The sequence below is a fragment of the Natrix helvetica genome, assembly GCF_964273705.1.
Source record: "Natrix helvetica genome assembly, chromosome: 2".
In the NCBI taxonomy this organism is placed as follows: Eukaryota; Metazoa; Chordata; class Lepidosauria; order Squamata; family Natricidae; genus Natrix; species Natrix helvetica.
This window is the reverse complement of record NC_138552.1, coordinates 3,121,469-3,144,632: the sequence shown is the minus strand read 5'-3', so window position 1 is coordinate 3,144,632 and position 23,164 is coordinate 3,121,469. Positions and strand designations below refer to the sequence as shown.

At 47.0% G+C, this 23,164-nt stretch overlaps 1 protein-coding gene across 1 annotated transcript; it reads right to left on the bottom strand.

The window, feature by feature from the left end:
* Window positions 1-736: 736 nt before the first annotated feature.
* Window positions 737-21,367, bottom strand: LOC309385758 (maestro heat-like repeat-containing protein family member 7; the record flags this gene model as incomplete). Its single annotated transcript, XM_081940462.1, has 22 exons — window positions 737-903; window positions 1,022-1,087; window positions 1,590-1,692; window positions 2,538-2,663; window positions 3,200-3,346; window positions 4,149-4,325; window positions 5,961-6,104; window positions 7,089-7,203; window positions 7,856-7,993; window positions 8,228-8,409; window positions 8,745-8,892; window positions 11,915-12,069; window positions 12,571-12,720; window positions 13,049-13,167; window positions 14,002-14,137; window positions 14,795-14,899; window positions 15,047-15,142; window positions 15,570-15,705; window positions 16,732-16,811; window positions 19,800-19,919; window positions 20,739-20,888; window positions 21,299-21,367. The coding sequence occupies 22 exons, from the start codon at window positions 21,365-21,367 to the stop codon at window positions 737-739; spliced, it is 2,829 nt and encodes a 942-aa protein (XP_081796588.1).
* Window positions 21,368-23,164: the final 1,797 nt, after the last annotated feature.

Sequence of the window (23,164 nt, the reverse complement as noted above, 5' to 3'; positions counted from 1 at the left end):
TCAGGGCACGCGAGGTGCTGCCCTGTCAGCTGGCCAGTATACATGCGCATGCTGGCGAGCTGAGTTGCCCCTTTTTAAAGCCATTTTTTGCCCTCCCCAGACTCCAGAAACTCTATAGGAACCTGGGAAGGGCAAAAAGAGCCTCATCCCCACCCCAGAGGCCCCCCGGAGGATTCATGAGCTTCCCTAAAGCCTCTGGAGTGCAAAAAACTGGCCCTATGGGCAAACTGGAAGTTCGGGAATGGACTTCCGGTTTGCTCGGAGGGTCATTTTGAGTGTTCCGGAGGATTCAGGGACCTTCAGTAGGCTTCCCTGAAGCATCCGGAGCAGTAAAAACGACCCTCCATTTTAAGTGCTCCAGAGGCTTCAGGGAAGCCTCCTGAAGGTCCCTGAAGCCTCCAGAGGGCGAGGGAGGCTGTTTTCCCCTCCCCAGGCTCCTATAAAGCTTCTGGATCTTGGGCAGGGCGAAAAAAGCATGAAAAAATGGGGGGTGGGGTCACGCCTGTAGTGCTCCCATGTGCCCTGAAATGGTTGCGCATTGCATTATGGGCGCGGCACGCCCGCCCATGACCCCCCTGCGTTCCCCCCACTTATGGCACACGAGCCAAAAAAGGTACGCCATCGCTGTTCTATACAATTGTATAGTTTTATTTTTAATGTATAATATACACTGAAGAAGGCACAACTTTGTTGTAGGAGGTGCCAAGACAATAAAGTAAAGGATTAAACTGTTTAATTATGATAGTTTTGTCTCGGAGATGCTCTTAATGACTTTGGAGAGGAGCTGGCTACTAATGAGATCAGGGTTGATCCGATGGCCGCACTGCCGGAAGATTTTTTCCATGGACTCAGCTGCAGCCTGAGCCACGGAGGCTTCGCGATCCTTTTGAAGATCCCGGAGCCCTGGAAGGAATCCAGAAAAGAAATGATTACCGGGATCCACCTTGAGAACCAGGGTGATCAGGGACGGAGCTTCTGGAGAGAAAGTCTCCACTTCAAGCGAGGGAACTTTGAAACTCACCCAGGAAAACTTCTTCGATTTGTTTGGAAATCACCAGATCCCGTGTCATGTATTGTGCGCAGCAGCCTAGACACATGCAAAGAAAAGGTTGGTGGAGTTGGCAGAGACGGCTAAATCGACTGATTCAAGAAAGAAAACACAGAATTCTTTCGTTTCTACTTGGAAGAGTCGCTTTGGGACTTTACGGGATGGTCCCAGGAATTGGATCTGTCTAGAGATCGGATGAAAAGAAGGACGAAGGCTGACAGTCGTCCAAGATTTCATTCCATCCAACACCACACGATCAAAATTCGGACGCTTGGCAAACTGACTCGTACGTATGACAGTTGCAGAACATATGGGGTCACCTGATCACTTTTTGCAACTGTTGGGTGAGCAAAATCCAGAAGGAAGCCAAATTCACTTAACAACCACATGACTCACTTAACAACCACAGCGATACCCTTAAGAAAGGTGTGTGTGTGTGTGTGTGTGTGTGTGTGTAATAATGGTCAGCATGCCTGGCCTCAGGCCGCCCGCCTGCCCTGGTTTTTCCTCCCCTCCTTCCAGACTTCGCACTTGGGGTTACCAATTAAGAGGGCGGTTGCCTCTCGGGACGAAGGATTCCGGCTCTTTAGGAATTCCACCATCTGCTCCAACATTTCAGGCAGGTTTTCCTTGCATCGATTGATCTGGGGAACACAAGGCCACAAACAAGGCAATGAACTCTGTAGCTTCCTCTTTTTTTCTTTCTAAGGTTTCTAGTCCTCATGTCCTCAACAACAATGTCTTCAATAACATATTGAATTTTATTATATTCAGTATGTTAGCCAACTGTACTATACTAAACTATATTATTATTATACTACATTTTATTATACTAAACAATATTATTATGCTATACTGGATGTGACTGGACTAGACTGGACTATCATACAATGCAATACAATATAATATTATTACATTATATAGTATAGTGAAAAAGAATAGAAAAAGAAAAGGGAAAGAAAGGTGACAAGGAAATGGCTTCTGGTCTTATAAATGCATTTATGTTTTGCCGCCTTTACATCGTAATTTCCCTTTTCCACAAACTGCCATTTCTAATCTCAAATCCACAAATCAGCAAGGTTTCTAGTCCTCATGTGGCATAGAACTTCTGCTGTTCCCAAGGGAACAACAACCCAAGAAGAATCCCTCTAGTCGATTTAGTCTAGTGGTTGAGGCTTCAGGCAACAAACCAGGAGCCAGTGAGTTCTAGTCCATCCTTTGGGATGAAAGCCCAGTGGGTGACTTGGGGAGTTCTAGTCCTGCCTTAGGCATGAAAGCTGGCTGTGTGACTTTGATCCAGTCCCTCTCCCTCAGGGTAACCCACCTCACAGAGTTGTTGGGAAGGAAATCATAGGAGGAGGAGGGGGAGGAGAAGCATTAGGGACGTCCACCATCTTGAATGATTTATCAAAAGAAGAAAGGCAGGAGAAAAAGAAAATATATTATACTCTAATCCAGAAGAAAAGGAACCAGCTGGGCTCCTACTTACCACCTCCGAGCAGATGCTGGAATACATGCTCTGGAGACTGGTGTAAATCTCGTAGTCAAACAAAGTCTCTGGAAACTCCTCCCACTTCATAAAGGAGACGCAGGAGGTCAGGGTGTTCCTGGAGACCTGGGCCGAGGGAGGAAAGGAGGCATCAGAGGAGCCGGTTCTGAGGTTATCCATCTTCTGCAGAGAAAAGCCAGACTTCTCCTTGCTCAGAGGTGGGAAAGGGGATGAGCCACCCCAAGAGGAAGCTATGGCAGGGAAAGGGCCCCCCTGAAGGCCAGAGTTCCCCACAATTCAAGCCTGACTCTCTTCTATTGGTACCAGGAAAACAATCAAGCAGAAAACAACCCCCTAATCCAAGAACGACCCAACAGAAAAACTGCACCCACATCAAAATGATCGGGCATTAAGCAGAGGTCAAACCCTCCCTTCCAACCTACTGATGCTGTCAACTAGTTGGGTCAGGAAAGGCCTGCAAGAAAACAACCAGGTTCAGAGAGCACCAAGGACCTCACAACTTCAGGATTGTCCAGAATCTCTTTGCCTTCTACAGAGGATCCACATGATGCAACCACGTTGCCCTGAGTGAAGATGGGGGTCTCATGGGGAAGGGAGCATGAAGAGAGTAGGAGCTTAGTTGACCCCGCCCTTCAACTCACCTCTTGGGTCCAACGATTAGCCAACTGGATGACGAGAGGAATCAGGCTGCGCAGGATGGATTCAGTCAGATTCCGCTCTGTCTCCTTGACCCCTTTTAAGACCAGGCCAAAAAGGGTGATGGAGGTGTTGCGCAACTCGATGTCCTCCTACAAGGCCAGACAAGGAAGAGAAACGGGTCAGTCCCTCCAATAGCATTCAGGAAGTGGGAGGCGTTGTGAGAACCTAGAAGAACAAACTGCAACACACACAACAGTCAGCTGAGCAAAATCTGAGAGCAGAAATTTCAGGCGAGAAAACATCTCAAATTTGATTCTTCTTTGTTTCCTGAAATAGAAAGGCAGGGAGGGATCCACTAAACCTACAATAAAAGCCTTCATCACCTCCATCCTCTTCATCTGATTTGCCTCAGTTTCTCACTCACGAGACAAAGGAAGAGGAGTCTGGCAACTGTTTCTCCAGACAAGGCCATGGGGATGGTTGGCCATGGGTGTAAAAGGCTTGCAGACAAACCTCTATGGTGTGATCGAGGAAGCTGTTTTCCCATCTTAGCAGCCTTCAGATGTGGGGACTTCAACCTCTGGAGTTCTCAGGCCAGCAGAGTTGAGATCCACACACCTTAAAGGGTCTGAGATCAAGCAACACCAATCTGGATTTTTAATAAATATGGAGAGTGATTGATAGTGGTTTGGTGAAGCTGAAGAGAGTGGCAACCTTCTCCAGCTCTCTGGAAGGGCTCAAGGATCATCTGAAAGCTCACACACTCTTTTAGATGAGAACAGCACAGTTATTGCTGAACTATTTCTAAGTCTTTTTGATAAAATTAGAATTCTGCAGATGTTACCCAGGCCATCTTTATGGGAGAAAAAGAGAGGAGGGAGGGAGGGAGGGAGGGAGGGAGAGGAAGAGAGAAGGGGGGTGGATTAGTTTGTCGTGATTTGGTTGACGTACATCAGCAAAATACTTCCCCAGGACCGGAATAAGATTGACAGCTTTCCATCCATAGGTTTGAACTTTCAGATACCGGAATAGGAACTGAAGAGTCCGTAGGGATTCCTTTGCCACACTCTTTTCTGGGTGACAAGCACAGTTGACCACAGGGACTAGCATCGGCTCTAACATCGTATTCTGGAGGAAGGAGGGAAGAAAGGGAGCAATTAAACATGGTCACTGGAGTTCTCTGAGTCTACGAATGACAAACACAGAGAAGCCCCCATAACCTAGAATCACAGGGTTGAAAGGGAACCTGGAGGTCATCTAGTCCAACCCCCTGCTCAAGCAGGTGGCCTTGTACCATTTCAGATCAGTGGTTGTTCAGTCTCTTCTTGAAAACCTCCAGTGTTGGAGCACCCACAACTTCTGGAGGCAAGTCGTTCCACTGGTGAATTGTCCTCATTGTCAGGGAATTTCTCCTTAGTTCCAGGTTGCTTCTCTCCTTCATTAGTTCCCATCCATTGCTTCTTGTTCTCCTTTCAGGGGCTTCGGGGAATCAGTTGCCCCCCCCATTTTTTGTGGAAGCACTTCAAATATTAAACGTCTCATCTCATCCCAGCCCCACTTTTTGTTGTTAGACTAAAACTACCTAGTTCCCCAATTCTTCATCCTATGTTTTGCCTCAGCTCCACATTTCAGCTTTCACAGTTAAACCTACCATCAAGTGCCCCATTTCAAGCACATAAACATGTGGCATATACAACACGGCATATCAGAGTCAGAAGGGACCTTGGAGGTCTTCTAGTCCAACCCCTGCTCGAGCAGGAGATTCTATACCATGAATGGTTTTCCAGTCTCTTTTGGAAAACCCACACGTTCTGGAGATCAGTCCTTCCATTGCTTGATTGCTCTCACCGTTAGGAAAATTTCTCCTTAATTCCAGGCTGATTCTCTCCTTGCTTAGTTTCCAACCATTCTTTCTCCTCTTTCTTTCTTTCGACCACCTGGTCTTTGTAGGAGCCTTCAAATATTGGAACAGGTGCCATCCTGTCTCCCCTAGTCCTTCTTTTCATTAGACTAGACATTCCCAGTTCCTGTAAGCGTTCTTCGTATGCTCTTGGGTTGCAATGATAAGAAAACTGGATGAGATGTATAAATGGAGAAAACCATAATACCCAGCATCCCAGGTGGAGGTTCCCCGTGATCTCCCATCCTGCAAGGGAAGATCTTGGGGAAATAGCTGGGTGTGAGGAAGCTGGATGATTGTTAGGTCAGCTCAGGGGCTTCCTCATCCCAGGGGTTTGACGCAAAACACTCAATCACTGGAGGTTTTTAAGAAGAGAGCAGACAGTCACTTATCTGAATTAGCTTAGGTTCTCCTGCTTGAGCAGAAGGCTGGACTAGAAGACCGCCAAGGTCTCTACTACTAGGAAAACCAGTAGTAATGGTTGTCCAGTCTCTTCTTGAAAGCCTCCAGTGTTGGAGCACCCACAACCTCTGGAGGGAAGTCGTTCCACTGGTTAATTGTTTTCAGTGTCGGGAAATTTCTCCTTAGGCCTAGGTTGCTTCTCTCCTTGATTAGCTTCCATCCGTTGCTTCTTGTTCTGCTTTAGATGTCCTCCAAGAGGATCTGTCTCCAAATTGATCCTTCAGATCTTCCAGGGATGCCCCTATCTTTGTAGAAGAGTCGCCACTGTAGCTGAGGGCATCCTCTTTCTGGGGGTTGTCTTCTTCTCCTCCTTCTACCCTTCCTAGCCTTGTAGACTTCCCAGAGAGGTCACACCTGCTGCTCCCTTGAAAGTCCCTCACTTCCTGCCCCCCATCTCTTACCTCCAAGGGGTGCTGGAGAAGATACCCCACACCACGAATAGCAAATATTTGGATGAGGGGATATGGCTGAGCCATCCAGTCTTGGAGGACATTGAGGATGTCCTTCATGATGAAGAATTGTCCGACCTCCGGGTGATAGAGAAGCTGGGGAAGAAGATTGGAGAGACGAAGCATTAGCAAAACAAAGGAAGGGAATTTTCCTCAGAGCCTCTACTAAGAGATGCCACGTTCAGCCATTACGGGGCGTGGAAAAGAAAAGACAGTCCTCGTTTAGTGACTGCGTAAAGTCACCATGGCACTGACAAAAGGGACAATTCCATTTTTCAAACTTATGACCATTGATCACGGTCAGCTGATCAAAAATTGGATACTTGAGGGTCCGTATTTATGACAATCGCAGTGATTCGAGGATACGTGATTCGTTTTGTGACCGTCTGATAAGCCAAGTCAATGTGGAAACTGGATTCACTTAACAACCGTGTAACTAACATAACAACTGCAATGATTCACTTAACAACTGTGGCAAGTAAGGTCGTATAATGGGGTAAAACTTGCTTAGGGACTGTTTCACTGAGCAAAGGAAATTTGGGGCTCAATTCTGGTCGTAAGTCGAGGACAACCTGTAGAAGGAAATGACTGGAAGAACTGGTTCATCCTAAGTATACGACCACGGCATTGGCTGAAGGACTGCTGCGATCACTTAATGACCACTGGATGTTCTATGACAGTCATATGTCGAGGATTACAGTATGGCAAAAGGTAGTGCAAATGATAGTTGTAAGAATACAAAACTGCCTATAATGCAACGAGGAAAAGGAATTTGGGGTCATTGAGTCTTCTTTCCTCTCTCCCTTCCTCCCTCCTTTCCTCCCTTCCTCCCTGCCTCTTTCTCTCTCTCCCATTCCACCGATTAACAGAATAAGAGGAGACCTTGGAGGTCTTCTAGTCCAACCCCTTGACCAAGCAGGAGACCATCTACTATGTCAGACAGTCTTTCCAGTCTCTTCTTCAAGGCCTCCAGTGATGGAGCCCCCACAACTTCAACTTCCTAACCATAAAGTCCTCTTGAATCCTGCGCAAAATTCCTGGAGCTCCACAATGTTGTGATGTATCACAATGTCTCCTCACCTCCGAGAAGAACACCATGCCAATTGTCTTCTCCCTTAAGTCAGGACGGTGCAGGTAGGTGTTGGCCTGTCTGAACATCACCTTGAGCTCCACTTTAGAGAATGTGAAGAGTTTTCTAAAGATCAAATAGGGAGAAATCAGACAAGATCTGCTGGTGAGTGAGGAGAAAATCACCAAGCTAGAGAAATGATTATCTGAATTATGGATAAATAAATTACTCAATGAATTAGTCCATTTAGATAAGTTTTCACCCACCCTCTCTTTCTCTGTCTTTCTCTCCCTCTCCTTCCCACCCTCCTTCTCCCTCTCATTTTCTCTCTCCTTTTCTCTCCCTCTCACACTCCCTCTCTTTCTCAGTCTTTTTCTCCCTCCCTCTCTCCTCTTCCGCTCTCCCTCTCCTTTCTTTGTCTAACTCTCCCTCTCATTATCTCTCTCCTTTTCTGTTTCCATCTCTCTCTCCCCTCCCTCTCTTTTGCTCTCTCCCCTTCCCTCCCTCTCCTCTATCTCCCCTTCTCCCCTCTCTTTCCTCCCTCTCATCCTTCCTTTCTTCCTCATTCTCTCTGTACCTCTTCTTCCTCCTCTCCTTCTGCCCTCCCTCCCTCTCTCCTTCACTCTCTTTCTCCCTCCCTCCCCTCTTCCCTCCCTCTTCCCCCTCTCCCTCCCTTTCTCTCTCTCTGCCTCTTCCTCCTCCTCTCCCTCTGCCCTTACCCTCCCTCTCTCACCAACTGCCACTTGTATCCAAGCTCTTTGGACTTTGAAGTTCTTACCGGACCAGGTGGAAAATGGCCTCAAACAGACTATCTGGGCTCAAGAGCATCTCCCAGCATCCCACCATCCCCAAATCGTTGTACTCCTCTTCGTATCCGGCAGACAGGATGAGGTTTTTGATCGCCTGCACTGTCGTGCTAAATCAAAGAAAGGGAGAAGAGTTGATGCTAATCCTTCAGCTGATGCCCCCTGCAAAGGCCAGGCTTGCCCTGACGCCAACCGGCCTCCCGCTGCCCTTCAGGAGATCTCCAGGTTTCACTTGGCAGCTTGTGCAACAACCACAAAACACAACAGCAAATCAGCCTCCATTTATTTCTCCCCCCTCCAGTGATATCCTGTAGGATCCAGATTGGGCCCAGGACATTCCTTACCCCAATTGGTTGATCTGTTCTGAAAGGTCTGTGACTCTGCTGGACTTCCTGGCAACACTCTTGCTGGCTCCCAGGAGGAAGTACAGCTGCGTGACCAGGGCGAGGAGCAGGTTGGAGAATTTGTTGTGGAGGAGCTCAGCAGCGTTCGGGAGGGACAGGAGGAAACAGAGAGCGTTGGTGGCCTAGAAACGGGATGAAGGGTGAGTCACCTTGGGCTCCCCAGGTTACTTAGTTTCATCACCTTCTTCTTCTTCTTCCTCTTCTTCTAACGTTCCCAGAAACACTTGCAGGGTGGAGTCTGGCCAACTGAATGGAGCTGGGGGTTTACTGGCCAGATGCCCTTCCTGTTGCCAATGAGGAGCTTTGTTCGGCAGATATATTCTCACTGTGCCCAGGGAGAGAAACATCTGCCTCCACTTAAAGGAGGGCGTCTTACGCCAAATGATGCTCCAATTTCAGCCCCCAGCTGCTTGCCCACTGCCTCCCTCCTCCCTTCCCTCAGGCGTGGAGGGCTTACCGCAATGGGCATGAGGGACTTGCTGTTCCTGATTGTGAGGACGTCAGTGGTGGGGTCTTGGTCCTGCAGCCTTTTCAAGAGGGGCTTCATGATCTTGAGGTTGGCATAAGGGTCTGCAGCCAGTGCCCCCCAAACCTCCCTGGCGCTTCTGCGGAGGGGGAGAAACAGATAGGGTGGAAAACAGATCCTTTCCCCATTTCAGAAGAGATGGCCAGTCCAGATAGATGAACCCCCCAACAGAAGGAAGGATTGGAAAACCGATGCCCAAATGAACGGCTCTCATCCCAAAAAAATATCTCTATATACACAGGTAGTTCTCGACTTACGACCGTTTGTCCAGCAGCCATTCAAAGGAACAACGGCATTGAAAGAAGCGACTTATTCCCAGTTTTCACACTTTCCAGTATCCTCAGGATCATCTGACCAAAATTCAGACTCCTGGACAACTGGTTCAGATTTAGGACCATCCCAAATATGATATTGATATGATCCACACCTGACATGACCTCTCCATCACAAGACCCTCACTTGATATGACCCTCACCTGGCCCATCAGAAAACCCATCACAAGATCCACACCTGACACGAGCCTCAATCTGAGGTGACCTCCCCATCACAAGACCCATCACATGATCCCCAAGTCACGATGACACGATGTGCGATCTCAATGCTCATACATCGCAATCGATACTTTTGCTACTGGATAGTCCAAACAGATCTAAATTGTCCCGCAGAGACGGTGAACAGGAAGAATACATCTTCCTTATCTCAGGGACATTGCAAAGTCCCTGATTGATCCAAGAGAAGTTCTTCAAGCCGGTGACAAAAAATCCAGCCATCTGGCTGATGAAGTCAGGGCGGCTCCAAAACTGAAGGATACGGAAAGAGAAAGTGTTTCCCGCTGGTGAGGAATCTTTACTGTTTTAAAAGTGACTGCCTATAAAAAAAACCTTAAAATTAATTTAAATTGGAGAACAGAGGAAATAAGTGGCGGAATTAAATTTGGACTGGTTTTGGACAGTGGGTTATCTTACTTTTTAAATGCTATCTTCACGGATGGAATTTATGCAAGCCTTTTAAAATGAATGGATTAAGTTTCCTTCTTCTATATTTTTTTCTTTCACTATTCTCTGTAATCTATGGACTAAAATTCTCCTCTTTCATTACTGTGGGTGTTTTTCTAACTCATTTAAGAGTCGGACTTTTTAAAAAACTTGAAATACAAAAAGATACAAAAAGAAAGAAAGAAATGGTAACATTGTAACACTGCTACTTGGCGGCTAGAGGTTTGTGTATTGGAAACGAAACATTTTTTTCACTGATTATCCTGGCTTGGCACTCCAAGGTCTCACAGCTTCTTTATAGAGACTGATAAGAAGAAAAGCACACAAATGTTCCTTTGAAGTATATTTTTAACCAGAGAAAGGTGAAATGTTATTGTGATGCTTAATTCTGTTAAAACCTTCTAAGCTAGAGCAGCAGTGTTTGTTAGCTGGAGATAATGGCACAATTTCAACAGCAAAAAGAAGTTTTAAGTCTGCAAAAGATACTCTCAGAAATACAGAAATTATCAGATACACATGAGAGGATAGAGAAGAAGTTGCAAGTTTTACTGCACTTAACAGCAAAATATGAAGAAGTTGAAGATGCTAATCAAATGGAAAAAGTGACGGTTAAAATCCTAAAAATCGAAGAGGAAAATGAATATAAAGAAATTAAAATTGCTGAAATTTATGGTGATTGGTTTGTCTCTGAAAAGGGAAAGAGTGGAATACTGAAAGAGGAATTAAATGGAGGGGAAATCTACCCCAGATGACAAGATACAGAAGAAGAAAAAACAAAAGAATTTATGGATTTAAAGAGAGAATTTTTATTAACAATATCATTGATAACACTACCAACAATCAAAGATAAGCTGATTAAGGAAACAGAAGAAGGGCATTGAAATTACATGAGAAATTCTATAAGCAAAGAGTTGCTAAGAGGAGTCCGTACAAAGTTGATTAAGGAGATGATTAGAGGACTGACCCCACAAATGGCAGAAGATATGAGACTGTTTTGCTACTGGAAAGATACAGGTTGATAGATGGAAGAGTATAACTTAAAACTAGCTAAACTTAGTGAAATTTAGTGATAATAGATATAGTTAAACAAATAATTGATAGTGATACTAAGGTATACAATGTGCAGTGTTATGATAAGTAATAACTGGATATGAATATTGAATGGTACCCATGAAAGGAAGATTAGAAACCCTTTTGGATTATATATAAAGGTTAATAATAATAAAAAAGAATTAAGTTAGATTCAGTTAAGTCTTGATTATTAGGGGGGGAAATGATATGATGCAGAATATAGCCAAATAAAGGAGGGATAATGATAATAATGTATATATGTATGGGTACAACATAAGGAAATGGGATGTAAATTGTTAACAGTGATTTGGAAAGGATTAGAAAACTTTGTTATTGAACATTATGGATGTTTAGCTAGAATAGGACATAAAGATTCAGTGTTATTGGAGGATTTTAGAAATAGTAAATGAAATCCAAGTATGTGGTTATGTATTAAATCTTGGTATATTTTATGATGAAGGACGTTTAAACAATTATAGTCAAATGAAAATGGAGGTATGATGACGGTAACATGTATAAATATATCTGAGTTAAAATACTTGAGTTAAAATGAATTATGCTTCACTGATACACTTTCTACAGTATGCAAAAAAGGATGATTTTATGTGTCGTGTTTGTTTTGAAAATTAAAAAAAAACTTTTATATATAAAAAAGATCCACCACCTGACATGACCTCCACATCACAAGACCCATCACAAGATCCCCATCTGACATAACCCTCAATCTGAGGTGACCTCTCCATCAACCTCACCTGAGACAACCCACACCTGAGGTGACCTCTCCATCACAAGACCTACTGACCACACCAAGCCCTTACAAGCAGAAGATCACCAGCACTGGCGTTCCTTAAACTCCACTGAAGAAGTTACCTTGCCTGGTAACAAAACATTTGGAAACCAACGCAGAAGCTCAGAGAACCAACCTCCACCCTCTCCCTCCACCTGAGCTACAGGGATTCACCCCATCGCGAAGGATGGAGAGTCTCTGATGAATCCAAGGCAACAGGAGGCCCATCTCCTTGAAGTTCTTCTTACCCATCACAGCCAATGGAGGATTCCAGCAATATGTCCACAACTGGGTTGACCCTCTTGGATGCCAGGTGACATATGGCCTTGAGGGTGAGGTCTTTCGTTGCTGGGTGGGCAATATTCGGGAGACGCTGGTAAATCTCCTTCATTATCATGGGTAGCTATGGCAAAAGAGAGATCGGAGGGATGAGATCCAGCGTTGGTCTCCATTGGAGATGCAGTAGAGACGATAACTCCCACCCATTGGGGGAAATAAATTGGCCCCCACAATGTCAACGTTTGCCCTACATTTTTGAAAGGACTCCTGATTTGTCCATCTGCCTGTGATATTTTCTTGGTTTATTTTAGGAGATTTATATTCCTGCCTATTCGCATATGGCGACTCAAGGCGGATGACAAAGATGTAAAAACATCTGGAGCCTTAACCACTGGCACACTGGCTCACCAAATGTTATTTTTCATGAAAGCAATATGGCTCCTTTGTTTTGCCCTTACCTTCTTCTGGGAGGTTTGGATAGCTCAGTGGTCTCCCATCCAGCCCTAGCCTTCTAAAAACCAGCCAAAGTGTCGTCACTGAGCCAACAAGGTCTCAGCCGTTCTCGTCTTTGCTTTCTAAAAAATCTCCTACATCCCTTTTGCTCCAAGCCCTGCAATTTTCTTACCTCCTCCAGATCCATGCCACACTCCTCCAGGATGGAGTCGAGGAGCTGCCCCGCAGACTGGGATATGTTCTTTTGCACGTGTGTCAAGGCCTCCAGGGCTTCCAGGATCACCTGCATTAGCTGCAATGGGCTGAGGTGCTCCCCAAAGGCCTATCGGAGAGAAGGAAAGGAGGCCATGCAGAGATGCCTCAGGGCTTTGACTCCCTTCTCTTGAGACTTTGACCCAGATTGGGGGACAGCACACCATGTAGAGAGGCAGGCCTTATTCCATGTCCTCCATCAGGTGGGATTCAGATGGGGGTCAAGGAAGCCAACATGGCAGCTGCCCTTTCTTCCTCCTAGGCATTGGAGGGGAGGGGTACCCAAAGCCCAACCTTGGGAGGATGCTGTCCCCACTGTGAGATTGACTCCTTTGAGGGTCTCCAGGTCAGGAGAAGGAACAAAAGGAAGACAGGCCAAAGGCTGATCCAAAACATACCTTCGCCATTTTGGAGATGTTGTTGTAGAAGATCCCAGAACCCGAAACAAAAAAATCCTCCCGCAACCAATGTACAATATTCCCCTTTTTATTCTTCCCTTTCTTGTCCATTTCTTTTGCTTTGGAGGGAGGGGAAAAAAACCACAAGGTCAGATTTTGGGTCATGAAATGTCAAGAAGAAAACCACCAATCTCAGAGAGCACCAAGGACCCCACAGTCCTTCTTCTCCCCCCCCCCTCTAACACTTTTCCCTATTTCCCTCTCTGTTCCCTACTTTCTCACTACCTCCTCCTCCCCTCCCCCTCATCTTCCTTCCCCTACTCTCTCCTCCTCCTCCCCCTCCTCATCTTCCTCTCCCTTTCTTCCTCTCTCTCCCCTCCCTTCTCATCTCCTCCTCCACTTGCTGCTCCCCTCCTCCTCCCCCAGCCACTCTGTCTCCCTTTCTCCCTCCCTCTCTCTCCTCCTCCTTGCTCCTTGTCTCTCTTCATCGCTCCTCCTCTCTCCCCCCCTCTCTCCTATCTCCTCCTCTTCCTCCCTAACTGACTCACTTAACATGAGAATCTCAATGTTAAAAGGACCCCTGGCCCACTTGCTGCTCCTCTTCCTCCTGGTTCTCCTCCCTGTCTCCCTTTCTCCCTCTCCTCCTCCTCCTTGCTCCTTCTTTCTCTCTCTTCATTGCTCCTTCTCTCTCTCTCCCATCTCCTTCCCTTCCTCCTCCCCCTCCTCCTCCTCCTCCTCCTCCTTCCTAGCTGACTCACTTGAGACTCTCCTTCTTAAAAGGACCCCTGGCCCTGAGAAGTGCCAATATCAACTGCCTATTCCAGGCATCTCTGCCAAGCCCAATGACCAGGGTCTTGGCCACACCACAGGCTGTGCCACCCAAAGCTCTCCTGGGCAGGGGGCATCCTTGGTCCTCTTGCAGCAAGTCAGCCCTTGGAGTCCAACTTTCTCACCCATTTTGCTCATGAGGAGGTGGTGCAGGTGGTAGGCAGCCTCTGCGGACGTCTGGCCAACTTCTGGGTTGGTGTCGCCAATGTGCAAGGCCAGCAAAGCCACCAGCCGTCCCAGCAAAGAAAACTCAGTTGTGGTCTAAGGAAAGGAAGGGAAAAGGAGGGGGAAAAGGAGAAGCGGAGGGGGCTCATGAAGCTTTCAGCCGGCTGAAATCAGGGAATCAGAACCACAGAACCTCAGAATCTTAGATACACAGAATGTTACAATCATAGAGACTTAGAATCATAGAATCATAGAATTATCTAATATTTGAATCTTAGAGTCTTAGAATCTTTGAGTCATAGAATGTTTGAATCTTAAAATTGTAAATGATAGAATCTCAGAATCGTAATAATAGAATCTTAAAATTATAGTTATATAATCTTTGAATAATAGAATATTTAAATCTTCAAATCTTTGGTTCTTCAAATCATATAATCATACCATCTTTGAATCATAATCTTTGAATCCTCAAATCTTAGAATCTTTGAATCACAGAACCTGAGAATTACAGAATCTCAGAATCTTTGAATCACAGAACCTGAGAATTACAGAATCATGGAATCACAGCATGACAGAACCGCAGTTGCTGGAAGGGACCGTGGAGGGCTTCTCCTCCAACCCTCTGCTCAAGCAGGGCTCCTTGTATCCTCCTGGTCACATCCCAAAGGTGCTTTTCCCAAAAGGCAGCTGGACTTTCTTGCATTTTTTCCTTTCTTTGAAAAATTTCGCTTCTCATCCCAAAGGGAGACTTACATCGAAATTGACATTGTCCGAAATGAACTTGAGGAGGTGCTTGGTGCTCTTGAGGGCCCTCTCTCTCTCGTGGCTCTTTGGAGAGTCGATCCAGGGATTTGTGTGCTGCCAGGGGAAGGAGAAGGAGGAAAGGAGGAATGGGTCATTCCCATTTGGAAGAGCCACAGACTCCACAGGGGGACAGAAGGGCCAAATCCAGCCTGAACATCTGGCTGTCCGTCTGACCCACCCCAAGAAAGGATCTCTCTTTACCGTCAGGATCTCCTGCAGGGCATCCAAATTGGGAGCTTCGGACAGCAATCCGGTCAGCATGTTGTTGCAGGCGGTGGCTGTCTGCTGATAGAAATCCTAAAAGGAGGAGAAAATGTCAGAAGGAAGGAGGGGCGTCAAGGAAGAAACGGCGCCTGAAAGAGGCAGAAATCCAGGGATGGGGAACTGATGGCCCTTTTCCGACTGGGGCACTGCAGCTCCCAACCTTCCTGAGCCAGCCATGGAATTCTGGGAGTTGAAGTCCAGAGGTCTGCAGTAAATGGAGTGGCCGACCTTGCAGGGCTGGTTTTTCTTCCTTAACAGTTCTGGGATATTCAAATGCAGGCAGTCCTCATCTTACAACCACAATTGAGACCAAAATTTCCATCGCTAAGCGTGACATTAGTGAAATGAATTTTGGCTCAAGGGATGGATCCAGGGCTGTTGAGGAGATTGGGAATCCTGCTCACAGCACCCTTGTTTCCAGGTGGATCCCCTATTGCTTTGCTCCGTCTGGACTGTTCACCTGAGATTGAGATGATGGGGGTTGGCTATCTGTTTTCATTGTGGACATCTTGATAGCTGGCAATGAAAACACCTTCCGGATGCTTTGGTTGACCACTTTAGACCTCACCTCAGAGGTCAAGGAGGGCTTCATACGGCTGATGAAAGACAAGAAAAGCGGAGGAAAAGTGAAGAGATCCTAGACTCAGAGGGCTAAAAGGGACCTTGGAGGTCTTCTACTCCAACCCTTGCTTGATGGTCCTTAAACCATCCCAGTCATATGGTTGTCCTCTCTTTTCTTGAAAACCTCGAGTGATGGAGAGAACACAACTTCTGGAGGCAAACTCTTTCACTGATTGATTGTTCTCAGTGTAAGGAAATGTCTCCTGGAGATCTCTCTCTCTCTCTCTCTCTCTCTCTCTCCCTCCCTCCCTCCCTACCCATCCCTCCCTCCCTCCCTCCCTCCCTCCCTCTCTCCATCCATCTATCCATCCATCCCACCCCAGCCCTGATGTGTCCTTCAATGAAATGGAGTTTGACACCCCCACTGCTCTAAAGTTATCTAGTTATCTGCGGGATCGCATCCTACCCCACACATCCCTGCGGCCAATCCGCTCTCACAGAGAGGGACTCCTCCGGGTACCATCCGCTAAGCAATGCGGGCGGGCGGTGCCCAGTAGTAGGGCCTTCTCTGTGATGGGCCCAACCCTCTGGAACGACCTCCCCCCCGATATTATAACTACTGTTGATCTCCGCTCCTTCCGCAAGAAACTCAAGACCCACTTGTTCAAATTAGCTAGCCTGGCACAATTGTAATTGTAAATCAGAAATATAGTATAATCTAATCCTGACCCTCCTGCATGGCATTTTAAATTTTTAAATTTTGGGGTTTTTAATTGGTTTTAATTGGAACTTTTTAAACTATCGTTAGTTTGGTTATTTTACGGACTGTGTGTTTTAAGTTGGTTTGTCTGGGTTTGGTGTTTTGCTTTGTTGTTTTATTGTATATTTATTGTCTGTACACTGCCCCGAGTCCCTTCGGGGAGAGGGGGCGGTTTATAAATTTAATAAACTAAACTAAACTAAACTAAAGCACGTTGACCTGCCACGGAAATCCCATCACTTGGTCCAACTCCAAGTTCCTCTCCAGCTGGTGGGAAGATGAGGGTGGGGCAGGTACGTACCTTATGCAGGTGATGGTGACGATGGCTTGATGGAGAACTATGACGGACAGGGTTCTTTCGGGCTCATCTTCAATGACTTCCTGAAAGGAGAAGGGAAGACATGTAAGGAAGCTCCTGAAATGTGGCCACCATCCAGCTGCCACTACTCCCAGCCCTACGCCTTTCCTGGTTGACACGGGAAGTCCTCAACTTACAACTGCTCGCTTAGCCACCATTTAAAGTTATGACGGAACTCTCCAGGATCCCTCTTGGAACTAAGGGGAAATTTCCTGCCAGAACAATTAACCAGTGGAACAACATTCCTCCAGAAGCTGTGAATGCTCCAACATTGGAAGTGTTAAAGAAGAGATTGGATAGCCATTTGTCTGAAGTGGTGTAGAGTTTCCTGGCTGGACTAGAGGACCTCCAAGGTCCCTTCCAACTTTGTTCTTCTAATTCTGATACCCAAGGACTACTTATGACCCAGATTTGAAGCTCTGAGAGGCTCTTCTTCCTCAATGATCAGAGGATCATGTTTTAGTTGCTTGGCAACTAGCCTGCATTGATGGATTGGATTTGGATTTGGATTTATTGGATTTATATGCCGCCCTTCTCCCAAGGACTCAGGGCGGCGTACAGCATTAAAAAACACATAGTACAAAAGTTAAAAGGAAATTAGAAACAGTCCAAAAAACAAACCCAATTTATATAACACTCACATTTTAAAAATTAAATAAAATTAACAGGCCAGGCCGGCTTGCTGGAAAAGCCAACTTTTTAGGGCGCGTCGGAAGAACTGGAGGTCAGGGATTATGCGAAGCTCCGGGGGCAGCTCATTCCAGAGGGAAGGTGCTCCCACAGAGAAGGCTCTCCCCCTGGGGGTCACCAGCCGACACTGTCTGGCCGATGGCACCCTGAGGAGGCCAACTCTGTGGGATCGTACTGGACGGTGGGAGGCTACTGGTGGCAGTAGGTGGTCTCGCAGGTACCCTGGGCCTAAGCCATGGAGCGCTTTAAAGGTCATAATTAGTACCTTGAATCGCACTCGGAAGAGAACCGGTAACCAGTGCAGCAGCCTAAAAGGGGTGTAACATGGGAGCACCTAGGTACCCCCATGATAACCCACGCGGCCGCATTCTGGACCAGCTGAAGCCTCCGGGTGCTCTTCAAGGGCAGCCCCATGTAGAGAGCATTGCAGTAGTCCAAGCGAGAAAGGACGAGGACATGAGTGACTGTGCACAGAGCATCCTGATCCAGGAAGGGGCGCAATTGACGTACCAGGCGAACCTGGTAAAAGGCCCCCCTGGTCACGGCCGTCAGATGTTCTTCTAAACTAAGCCGCATATCCAGGAGGACTCCCAGATTGTGAGCCTTCTCTGAGGGGGCTAAAATTTCTCCCCCTATCATCAAAGATGGAACAAGATGCACAAATGGGGATGACGGAAACCACAGCCACTCAGTCTTGGAGGGATTGAGCTTGAGCCTGTTCCTGCCCATCCAGATCCGCACAGCATCTAGGCATCGGGACATCACGTCGAGGGCATCGTTTGGGTGGTTTGGGGTAGAGATGAAAAGTTGGGTATCATCAGCATATTGATGATACCGTACCCCAAAACCACGGATGATCTCGCCCAGCGGTTTCATATATATGTTGAACAGTAGGGGTGAGAGAACCGACCCCTGGGGCAACCCACAAGTGACGTGCCTGGGGGTCGATCTCTGCCCTCCAGTCAACACAAACTGCGACCGATCCGATAGGTAGGAGGAGAACCACCATAAAACGGTGCCCCCCACTCCCAACCCCCCGAGTCGTCGCATGGTCAATGGTATCGAAAGCCGCCGAGAGGTCTAATAGGACCAGGACAGAGGATCCCGGGCCCGCCAGAGATCATCGACCAACGTGACCAATGCCGTCTCTGTGCTGTACCCGGGCCTGAAACCCGACTGAAACGGATCCAGGTAGACAGCTTCATTCAGGTACTGGGGAAGCTGACGTGCTACCACACTCTCGACAGCCTTCGCTACAAAGCGAAGGTTGGAGACCGGACGGTAATTGGCTAAAGAAGCTGGGTCCAGGGAAGGCTTCTTAAGGAGGGGCCTCACCACCGCCTCCTTCAAGGCGGTGGGAAAGAACCCCTCTCTCAATGAAGCGTTGGTAATCGCCTGGAGCCAGCCTCGTGTCACCTCCCGGGAAGCTGAAACTAACCACGAGGGACACGAGTCCAGCACACAAGTGGCAGCACTGAGTCTCCCCATAATCCTGTCCATGCCCTCGGGGGTCAAACTCATCCCAGATTGTCTCCTCAAGATTCATCCCCGTCGGCTCGCCCAAATCTACCCAGTCAGAGTCCAAGCCTGTCCGGATATGAGCGATTTTATCCTGCAGATGGCAGTTTGCAGTGTCCCCTGACCATGGTTTAAGTCAGGGATGGGTAACTAGGGCCTCACTACGACCTGTGAACTTCAACTCCCAGAATCCCTGAAGGCTGGGAGTTGAATCCACCGTTCTTAAAGTTATTCAATTCTGCCGTCTTCCATTCTGGACATTGGCTGTGTCGTTTCTTCTTAGAAAGTCTCAATGCCTTTTTCTTCTTCTTACTTCCCCTAATTTCCCAGTTCGATTTGTCGTTCTACTTTATATATTAAATATCTGTCTATCTGTCTCTCTCTATCCATCCATATCTATATATCTCATTTATCTATCTATCTATCTATCTATCTATCTATCTATCTATCTATCTATCTATCCATCCATCCATCCATCCATCCATCCATCCATCCATCCATCCATCCATCCACTCAGCCATCCATCTACCTACCTACCTACCTTGATTTAAAAATAAACACTAATAATAAAAACAATGGGGAAGCCAGATTCATGAAACAACCGTGGGACTAATTTAATGGCAGTGATTCAGCTAACAACGGTGGAAAGAGAAGTCATACAATGGGGCAGAATACACTTAAGAGCCGTCCCACTTAGCAACAGAATCATTTGGGGCTCAATTGATTGGAATTCAATTTGGTTCAAATTCTCTTTCAAACCTAAAGGCGCCCAGGAGCACCTGCCCCTCCCCCTCCCCACTTACGATGATCTTGAGGACCAAATCCTGTTTCTGGGGTAGATGGAGATCTTGCCTCCTGCTGAGGGCAGCCGCTTTGGTGACCATGATGATTGACCTCATGAAGGCTTTCTTCAGGCCTTCGTCCTGGGAAACCCAAGTGGGAAGAGGGTGCGGTTAGAAGACACCAGGAGGAAGAGGGTGCATCTATTTATTTCAACCTTTACGTAGCCGACCGTCTTTTCTTGAACTCCGGGGGGCTCCCAATCAAAATATCCCCTGGACATTCTGGGTGCTAGTCCTGCCTTAGGCATGAGAGGCAGCCGAGAGACTTTGGGCCAATCACCAGGAGATGGAGAGTTCTAGTCCCACTATAGCCATGAAAGCCAACTGTCTGAGCCAATCACCAGGAGACTGTGAGTTCTAGTACTGCCTTCAGCACGAGAGCCAGCTGGGTGATTCCACATCTGGCCCAGTTCTTCTCTCTCAATCCAACACAAGTCACAGGGTTGTTGTGGTTGTGTGAAAAGGAAGAAAGAGGATAATGCGCTGCCTTGAGTGTAATGAATGTGGCATGACCATAGATAAAGAAACCACTAGCATTTCATCATCTCCAGGGCAATTGGAACAGGAAGCAGATCTGAATGGGAGGCATAACTGGGGGCTGGAGGTCGCCTGTTGAGCCCAGATTCTCCCCAGCAAACGCTAAGAACTGCAGTCAGGTTGTCCTGGTTCACTAAAAGGGGCGATTTGTAGCTCAGGGTTGAACTGTGGAGCCCTTGGTGCTCCCTGAGCTTGGCTGGTTTTTTTAGAGATGTTTCTTATATTTTTCCACCATCAATTGAAATCCAGATAAGCAGGGATTAACCCCAGACAAACAAGGCAGAAGTAAACAACAGATCAAGGAACTAGGAGGAGGAAAACAACAGTCCTGCCAGCACTGACAGAGGGTGGAAACCAGCCTACCTTGTTCATGGTGGCGTACTGGACGAGAATTTCGGACACGATGGGTTGGATGAAAACACCCAGGTCTTCAGGGGAGGCTCCCTGGGCTGCTTGTCCATAGCAGAGCATTAATGTTGTTCTAATCCGTCTGTCAGAGAGATATTGTGAGTCCTGCCAGGACAAAGACAAGGGTGTCAAACTCTTTTCCAGAGCACCAGAAGACAAGACAAGAAGCCATGGATGGAAACTGATGGAGATTCTTAGTCATCCAGGTCATGGTTGTCCCAAAGGGGCTTTTTCCAAAGGCAACTGGACTTGTTTTTTCCTTGAAGAGGTTTCGCTTCTCATCAAAGAAGCTTCTTCAGATCTGCCAGAAGCTTCTTCACTTCTGACTTCGGTCAAAACAGAAGAAGCTTCCTACATGAGAAGCGAAATGTCTTCAAGGTCAAACAAAGTCCAAGCCCTTTGAAAAAGCACCTTTGGGTCTACTTGAGATGTTTGTTGGGCAACTCATGATCTTCTCTAGATTTATAAAATAGTCTTCCGGCAGATGGAGGTGGACAATTTCCAGCCCCACCTACAATCTCAGTGCTGGTCTCAGGTCTTTGAGATGTATGACCAGTCTGAAGAGAGCAGATGGCCTGGAGCATCCGTCCTTCTAAACACCTTGGACTTTCCTTCCCAGAATCCCCCAGCCTTCTTCTCTACTGAGTTTCGGACCTTGGAACCCCATCCCTGGTCTTACCTCATGGGAGCCTTCCGAGAGAGAAGGTCTCTTGGGCTGTGCGATGTTACTGGCCTCCCTGAGGACCAGGAGGATTTCTGGCAAATGATGGAATGCAGCGAGGCGGATGGTCTCCGAGATTCCCTAGGCAAAGCAATGCTTGTGAATTAGGACATTTGCACATTTTCTTTTTTTATCTTCCTACTCCACCTCCTCCTCCTATTTGCAAACCCCAGGCCCTTCTAGCACTGATGAAATTATCTAACTGGGTAATAAAATGTCTGCAAGAAAGCAACCAAGCACTCCTCCAAAAACCCCACAGTTCTCCTCCTCCTCCCCTCCTCCCTCTTCTTCCTCTCCTCCCCTCCTCCTCCTAACTCCTCCCCCTCCTCCCCCCTCCTCCTCCTCCTCTCCTATTCCCTCCTCCTCCCTTCACCTCCCCTCAGCAAAACCTGTCCTCTTCTAGAACTGATGAAATGACCTAGTCGCAAAAGGTCTGCATTTCTTGCAACCAAGCTCAGAGAGCACCAAGGACCCCACAAAGTTGGAGGCCTCAGCCCCCGCAGGCAGCCCACCCCCACTCACCTCTCTGTCCGTCTCGTCTGCAAATGAGAATGCCAGAAGCTTTTTGAGATGGTCTTTTACAAGATCTTTCTGTTTTGTATTCCTCAACTTTAAGCCATAGTATTTATATAGGTTTATCTGAAGATTGGAAAAAGAGTGCGTGAGTCTGAGGGAACTCCACCCATCATCCAGGAAAAGGAAGCATAGGACAAAGGATGATCAGAAAAGGACCAAGTGTGGTCAAGCACAGGGCCATTTCCAACTAAGCATGGCTTACTCGCCATGGCCAACTCATCAGGGAACAAGAGTTACACTAATATCAGTGTTCCAATATCTCAGGGGTGGCCCCAAAGAAGAGGGGGGTCAACCTGTTCTCCAAGGGACCAGAAGTCAGCACAAGAAGCAACACATGGAAACTTATCAAGGAGACAACCAACCTAGAACTAAGTAAAAACTTTTTGGTAGAAGATCTTAGTAGAAGATCTCCAAGGTCCCTTCCAACTCTCTTATTATGTTATTCTGTTAGTAATCAAGGAGAGAACCAACCTAGAACTACGGAGAAACTTCCTAACAATGAAGACAATTAACCACTGGAACAGTTTGCCTCTAGAAGTTGTGGGTGCTTCATCACTAGAGATTTTTAAGAAGAGATTGGACAACCATTTGCCCTAAAGGGTATAGGGTTTCCTCCTTGAGCAGGGGATTGGACTAGAAGACCTCTAAGGTCCCTTCCAACTCTCTTATTATGTTATTCTGTGACTAATAAAGGAGTGAGCCAACCTAGAAGTAAGTAGAAACTTCCTAACAGTGAGAACAATTAACCAGTAGAACAGTTTGTCTCCAGAAGTTGTGTGTGCTGCATCACTTGAGGCTTTTAAGATGAATTGGACAACCGTTTGCCTGAAATGGTAAAGGGTTTTCTGCTTGACCAGGGGGTTGGACTAGAACAGTGGTTGGCAAGCCGCGGCTCGCGAGCCACATGCGGCTCTTTACACACTTTAATGTGGCTCTTCTGTGTGCCGGGTGCCCGCTCCCCTCCCTCCTCTCGGGCACTTCAAAACAAGCGCCCCTTTCCCTTTTTTCTTTTTGACCCACAATGATTAGGGAGGATCCTGAAGTCGGGCGGGGACGAGAAGCGAGGAGGCAGAAAAAGAAACGG